The sequence below is a fragment of the Engraulis encrasicolus genome, chromosome 2 (genome assembly GCF_034702125.1).
Source record: "Engraulis encrasicolus isolate BLACKSEA-1 chromosome 2, IST_EnEncr_1.0, whole genome shotgun sequence".
NCBI classification, from domain to species: domain Eukaryota; kingdom Metazoa; phylum Chordata; class Actinopteri; order Clupeiformes; family Engraulidae; genus Engraulis; species Engraulis encrasicolus.
The window spans coordinates 55,387,624-55,395,123 of record NC_085858.1 but is presented as its reverse complement, the minus strand read 5'-3'; the positions used below and the strand labels follow the sequence as shown (position 1 = coordinate 55,395,123).

General features: G+C 44.0%; 1 protein-coding gene across 1 annotated transcript in view; it reads right to left on the bottom strand.

Moving 5' to 3' along the window:
* Nucleotides 1-7,500, bottom strand: part of pkn1b (protein kinase N1b) — a 70,180-nt gene that overhangs the window by 34,348 nt on the left and 28,332 nt on the right. The window contains exon 6 of the mRNA XM_063192360.1: nt 4,444-4,657. Coding sequence (XP_063048430.1) covers nt 4,444-4,657 — 214 coding nt within the window. The remainder of the gene's footprint in view (nt 1-4,443; nt 4,658-7,500) is intronic.

Genomic DNA, 7,500 nt, shown 5'->3' with positions numbered 1-7,500 from the left:
AGTTGAGTGACAGGTTGAGAAAGAGAAGAAGTCGGAGACTGTGTCACAGAGAAAGACAGATCGAAGGAAAAGAAAGGGGGGAGGAAAGAGAGAAAGAGAGGGAGGCAACGACAGTACAGGTGGGTGAGAACAACATACTGAGGTACTGTAGTATGGGAGAAGGTGAGATTAAACAGAAATCAGCAGGTAGATATGCACAGCAAATAGAGAAATAGACTAGAGAGTTGAGAGGAAGACAGAGAAGACTTACAGACAGAGAGAGATGGAGAGAAGACAGACACAAATCAGACAGGGAGGAGAGCCAGAGGTAAGGCAATCAGATGGGGATGACGAGATTGGATGAAACATGGGAAAGGAGGATCAAAGAGAGTGAGAGAGAGAGACAGAGAGAGAGAGAGAGACACAGAGAGAGAGAGAGAGAGAGAGAGACAGCCAGACAGAGACAGAGAGAGAAAGACAGACAGAGAGAGAGAGACAGACAAACAGACAGAGACAGAGAGAGAAAGACTGAGTGAATGCAGGAGTGAAGGAAGGAGAGAGAGAAAGATAGATGGAGAGAGAGAAAGACTGAGTAAGTGCAAGAAAGAGCAGAGATACAAAGGGAGAGATCGCAGAGCAGAGCAGACGGCCTACACTGACATTTAGCATGGAGAGCTTAATGTGACATTTACTCTCAGCAGATGCCTCTGTACAGGGCCCCATTTGCATGCGGTTTACTGTATGAAAAGAAGCACTTGACCTTAGTTTAACCAGCCTCCTGCTCCAGACACAACTGATACCATCTCTGCTCGGCGCTCTTTGAGGAAAGCATCATGGACTTATAAGGAGGCCGATGCACTGCCCTGACCTCAGGAATCAGATCTTACAGGTAGGTAGTGATGTGAGGCTCGTGAATGGATCGATTCTTTTGAACTGCACCGAGAAGTGAATGATGGGAACCGAATCACAGCTTGGGGAGCCAATGTACCCTCCACCACTTTTCATTCATTTTAAGCATGTGACCTTCATGCGAGTACTTTAGTTTGGGAAAAAGCACAAGTGGCTGCCTAAGAGAGTGGTAGAAACAGTCTTTAGAAGGAGGACAATCAGTTGTTGTTTGTACAAAATGACCTAGAGGTGGAGTCAAAAATGTTATCTGAAAATGCAATGAATAAATCATTTAGAAAAAAACGTTCAAAAGAGCCATTTTTTAAATGTCTCTTTGAAAGGAACGAGCCACTATGATCTGGATCCCGTCAAAGAGCCAGAAATCCCTTCTCTCCTTACAGCATCCAGCTACAGTAGCATCAGGTCTTCATAGAGTGTAGGGCAAGGCTATTCAATTAGAATTTCATCTGGACCACATTTCGAAACCAAGAACTGCAGTCGGGCTGCACATTTTCAGACATCACGACCACTGAAATGACACTTAAAGTCAGTAGTCCACAAACAAATTTTAAACATGTTCCTCTAACCTAAAACTTAACCACATTGAATATGAATGTATAAGACAAGCAGAAGATTCACAAGCAATGTGTTGTACTGCAGTAACAAAACTGAAATGTACACTGCTTGCATTGGGGGCCATGTCTGGGCCGCATGTGGACTGCATCTGGGCTGCATGTGGCCCTCGGGCCTCCAATTGAATAGCCCTGGTGTAGGGTTTTGGATGAATAACAGGCTGCAGGCCAAACAGGATATTACACACACGCATGGCCAGGGAGATGTACACACCGACTGACCAATAAGGGGCAAGCAGTCAGATAAATAGACCCCACCCAAAAAAAGAAATGTTAGAGTGTGTTCCGTGAGTGTATGTGCATGTGCAAAGGTGTGCCTGTGTGCATGCATGTGAGCATAGCATGTGTGAAATCAAATGTGTGGGATGTACGGATTTCATTACAGATTTAGATTTTCATGATAGATTTATGTCTTTTACTTTTCTTGCATTTCAAATGTGCTGTTCTGGTGCATTTTACTGCAGCCCTCTAGAACAGTGCTATTCAAGTTCAATACCAGGAGGGCTGGATGGGAAATCACTGGGTTTTCAGGTGCCATGTACTAAAATAAGACAGCACAAAAAAAATCCATTGGACTTCGTTCAATTTCGAAGTCGGTCGCTGGGCCGCAGGAAACAGGGCTTCATCTGGCACATACACCGGCTCTACAGGGACATCTGGCACATGGGGGCAGCCGTGGTGTAACGCCTAGGGAGTTGGACTGCAGATCACAAGGTTGCAGGTTCCATCCCCACCCTGACTCCTCCTTTCATCCCTCTTTGGCTGAAGAGTCCTTGAGCAAGGCACATATCCCCACACTGCTCCAGGGACTGTAGCCAATACCCTGTAATATCTCCAAGTCGGATGAAAGTGTCAGCAAAGTGTAATCTCTCCAGCCCTCCAGCTACCCGCCTGTGTGGGTTGAGGGTCTGCTGTGGGTGCTGTACTTGCTGTATTTGATCACAGATTGTCCATTGGGTAACACTGATTTGTGCTCCTGCACATTTCATTGCAAGCCTTCTTCTGTCATCCGTCATCCGTCCTCCTCTCTCTCCTCCCCACCGTCCCACCAGTGAGGGGTAAAGGCTGCTGTCCTGGTTGTTTCTTATTATATATTCTCCATTGCCATTGTGTATATGGTAACTGTTATGTTACAGTATATATCCGCTATGTATTAGCAGAGACGGTTTAAATGAATAGAGAATCTTTGGTATTAGTATGCATTTCACCGCAACCCTCTAGAACAGTGATTCCCAACCTTTTTTGTCTTGTGTACCCCCAAGCCTTTTCGTTGTGTCATGAGTACCCCCTAAGTCAAGTTCTATATCGCTTTCTCCATCCCAATGTAACTAAGCTCCATATATTTGTTAAAGGAACAGACCACCCCTTTTTGATTTTCACATATGTGCAATATTTCCATGCATTATTCATGAATGTGCATATCATTTTCGTCTATGTGCTTGCATTGCCCCGTTTAACAGTATAGCCAAATTAGGCATACTAATGCAAGTCTATGGTACAAAATAAAACATCCTCAAATGTACTTATAAACCATTTTAGAATTAATGTAAAATTCACCAGAGTGTAAAACAGAAGTTTAATTCTGTCCAGTGATCACTTGTGACTTGATGCTAAAGATACCAGTTACTTCCAGTGATTATGCTAAGCTATGCTAATAATTCTGATCCAATGAATCTAAGAACTGAAAACACTGAGAAGAAAATTATATGCACATTCACGAATAATGCTGGGAAATACTGCAAATATGTGAAAATCAAAAAAGGGTGGTCTGTTCCTTTAAAATGTCATTTTTCCAAGTACCCCCTGCAGTGTGCTCGCGTACCCCTAGTGGTACACGTATCCCTGGTTGGGAAACACTGCTCTTATTTACTCACATTTACTCACATGGTGTTTAGATATTCATATCTTGTTTAGTTATCTTGTGTCTTTCTTGTGTGCGTCCAGAAACTTGAATACACTTCCTTATTGGGTGTTTTGATGCGGTAAGGTGAACTATTAGGCAGGATTTATGTGTAAACATTGTGTCATTTCAATTGCGAATTAATTAGCGCGAGTTACCCGCGAGGTAGAGTGCTACACTTTCTATCTGCTGTCGTGATATGGTGTGTTTTCATGCTTATGGTGTTGATGTATGTGTAAAATGGTTATTTGTTATCATTTTTAGTCGATCGTGAGAGGAAACTTTTGCCGTTTTGGCTTGCTACAGTTGGCTAGTTCCTCCTAATAGAGCATTTAGTATTTATCTAAAGCATATTTCTCTGAGCTGTGAATGCTGGCTTGTTTCATGCTAATTTCATATTCAGTATTTAGGAGGCCCCTCAGTTGCCACAACTTTCTGAAAATAGGCCCTAACTTATTATTCATCATAACAATATAATATAATATAATATAATATAATATAATATAATATAATATAATATAATATAATATAATATAATGAAATATAATGAAATATAATAAAATAAAATATAAATAGCCTAATATAATGTAATATAATAAGTTATTATGTTATATTGGGCTATATGGTTTGGTGGGCCCCAGATTTTTTTTCACATTTCAAAGTGGGCCTTGGTGTTCTGAAGTTTGAGAACGGCTGCTCTAGAACAGTGTTTCCCAACCAGGGGCACGTGTACCACTAGGGGTACGTGAGCACACTGCAGGGGGTACTTGGGAAAATGAGCAAATGTATGGAGCATAGTCACATTGGGATATAGAGCATGAGTGAGGGGGTACTCATGGTATGGCAAAAAGGCTTAGGGGGTACGCAAGACAAAAAAGGTTGGGAAACACTGCTCTAGAATACTGTTTCTCAACAGGGGCACTACAGCCCAGCAGGAAGCGTTATTCGACTTTATTATTTTTTACGTTATTTACGTTATTTTTGTCCAAAACGGTTGAGAACCACTTCACAAGATTCGAGGAACATGTCTCTCTTTCAACCCACCTGTGAGTGGCGATGGGCGGCTGAGGGTGCTGTACTGGTTGTGGACGTAGGGGGCGCCCTGGTGCGAGCTAAAGGCGGAGGAGGAGGCCAGGGCCAGCTCCTCCTTGATGAGGCAGGCCTTGGGGTGGTCCTCAGGCAGCTCCCCCAGACGCTGCTCCAGGGCCTCGCGCAGCAGGTCCAGACGCTGAGACGACTCACTCAGACGTGAGTGGGCCTGGTAGATAGAGGAGAGGAGAGAGAGAGATAGAGAGAGAGAGAGAGAGAGAGAGAGAGAGAGAGAGAGAGAGAGAGAGAGAGAGGAGAGAGGAGAGAGAGAGAGAGAGAGAGAGAGAGAGAGAGATGGATGGATGATAAGAGTGACAAAGAGAGGGGATTTAATTTCCTTTACTTGATATGTTATTGTCACCGCTTTATATTATGACATTATAGCAAAGTGCTTGTCTGTCAAAGAAAAATGCATAGAGAGAGAGAGAGAGAGAGAGAGAGAGAGAGAGAGAGAGAGAGAGAGAGAGAGAGAGAGAGAGAGAGAGAGAGAGAAGGAGACTGGCAGACACATAGACTGATTGACAGGCAGACACATTGCATAAGAAAGAAAAGGCAAAGTGAAAAGTGGTTCCGAATGAGAGTGAGAAACGGATAATATGAGGTTTGAAGCGAGGGGGAAAAACAAGCAATCAAGTGAATGTGTTGTAGATAAGAGAGTGTGAGAGAAAGCGTTAGAGGGAAAATTAAGAGATGGTGCGAGACAGAAACAGAGCGAGATAGCTGTTTCTGTTACTGTTTATTATTTCGAATTTGTCATCATCACTGCTGTGACTCGTGTCCAAGGGTTTCATGTCTGCAAATGAAGCATGGATTATATTCAGTGTTTGTGCTTCGCAGTGATGCACAGGGCAACACAGAGACAGATAGACGGCCAGACACACTGACTATGCTGAGATGGGCACAGAGCTAGTGAAGGAGGCACAGAGGAGGGAGAGGACCTATTCAAGTGTTTAGCTGAGTGCATGCAAATGTGTGTGTGTGTGTGTGTGTGTGTGTGTGTGTGTGTGTGTGTGTGTGTGTGTGTGTGTGTGTGTGTGTGTGTGTGTGTGTGTGTGTGTGTCTGTGTGTGTCTGTGTGTGTGTGTGTGTGTGTGTGTGTGTGTGTGTGTGTGTGTGTGTGTGTGTGCGTGTGTGTGTGTGTGTGTGTGTGTGTGTGTGCGTGTGTGCTTGTGCGTATGCGTGTGTTTGTGCTTTGGAGTGTGCATGCATAACTACATCGTAATTATGGGTGCATGACGTGTACATGCTTGTGTTTATGTGTGTAGAGTAGTAGAGTATATGCAAGTGTGTGTGTGTGCAAGTGCGTGTGCAGGCAAGTGCACAGCATGTGTGTGCAAATGAGTCTGTGTGTATGCACGTGTCCAGGTGCTTCTATCCCACTGCATTTGCATGTGTCTGTATTCAAATAAGGCCCCTCCCTCCACCCGTGTGAAGTGTGTGTACACGCTTGCTAAGAGCATCTAAGTATTTGCACTGAGGTATATGTGCATACACTCAGACTAGCCCAGTCCAGCCCAGCATAGCATAGTATAGCGCAGCACAGCATAGCATAGCGCAGCACAGCGCAGCACAGCATAGCACAGCACAGCACAGCACAGCACAGCACAGCACAGCACAGCACAGCACAGCGCAGCGCAGCGCAGCGCAGCGCAGCCATGTGGGTGTTGTGCTGCTGCATATACCTGCTGTCTGTGGTTAGCATTGCACACACTGGAAATAGCAAGTCATGCATGCACGGTTCATAGTGCAGCTCACCCTGTCTGTTGCACAGCCAAACACACAGATGCTTCAGAAAAGACATTGCGGATATTTTACCTCTGTCTCTACAGCCTAAAAGGCATTTAGCATGAAAACATCTTCAAGTCCGGTGGCGTAATATATCACATTTGACTACCTAGATATAATCTAGACATGTGCTGTGGTGCATACAGTCGACCTGCTGTGGTTAGCATGCATACACTGGAAATGACTGGGGCATAGTGTAGCTCTGGCTATGTCCTGCCTGTTGCAGATTTAGAAAGATCTTGAAAGATCTAAAACATTTTGCAATATCTCATCTCTGTCTGCAGAACAGAAAAGCCTATTGGATGAAATCTCCAAGCTGCTGTCTGTTGCATGGCCAAACACACAGATGCTTCAGAATAGATTTAGATGGCTTTCGCAATATTAGCTATGTCTCCAGATTCCACAACCACATTTTTGATTGAATTGAAACATCAAGTTCCAAGAAAAGAATCCCTGTGTCATAGACACAACACATTTGACAACCATGGCCTGAATGACGAAGATGAAGATTTTTGACAGGTGTATTATCACATCCCTCTAGGACTAGCGTGTGTGTGTGTGTGTGTGTGTGTGTGTGTGTGTGTGTGTGTGTGTGTGTGTGTGTGTGTGTGTGTGTGTGTGTGTGTGTGTGTGTGTGTGTGTGTGTGTGTGTGAGAGAGAGAGAGAGAGAGAGAGAGAGAGAGAGAGAGAGAGAGAGAGAGAGAGAGAGACAGAGAGAGAAAGAGAGAATGAGAGGCTGTGTTCTTTTTTTTGTTTCAATTCAATTTGTTGTTTAGTGCCGATGGTGTAATGGCCTTGAAAGGGAGTGAAAAGCAGACAACAGCTTGCATCAGGACGAGACGGGTGAAAGACAAGTGACTAAAAAGAACACAGTGTGTCAGTCTGACAGGGAGATAATGGCCTCTCTTTGCTAAACCGGCACTAGCAATCAGGGACATCCCAACGTCTGCAGCTGAGCCAACCATGTGTGAGGAGGAAGTAGGCCTACGAGCCTGAAGGGCTAACTGCTGAAATGATTATGTTATGCACTAAAGTATTTACTTGATATGTGCACTCTCTCTCCATCTCTCTCTCCCTCTCTCTCTCTCTCTAGATAGATAGTACAGTTTTATGTTAGTGATAAATAATATTTCTAAACATTTCCACCACCTGAAAATAGATTGCAGTTTGCTGCTCAAATACATTCAAGTACACATAACAAAAATGGATATATTTATACCCTGAAAAA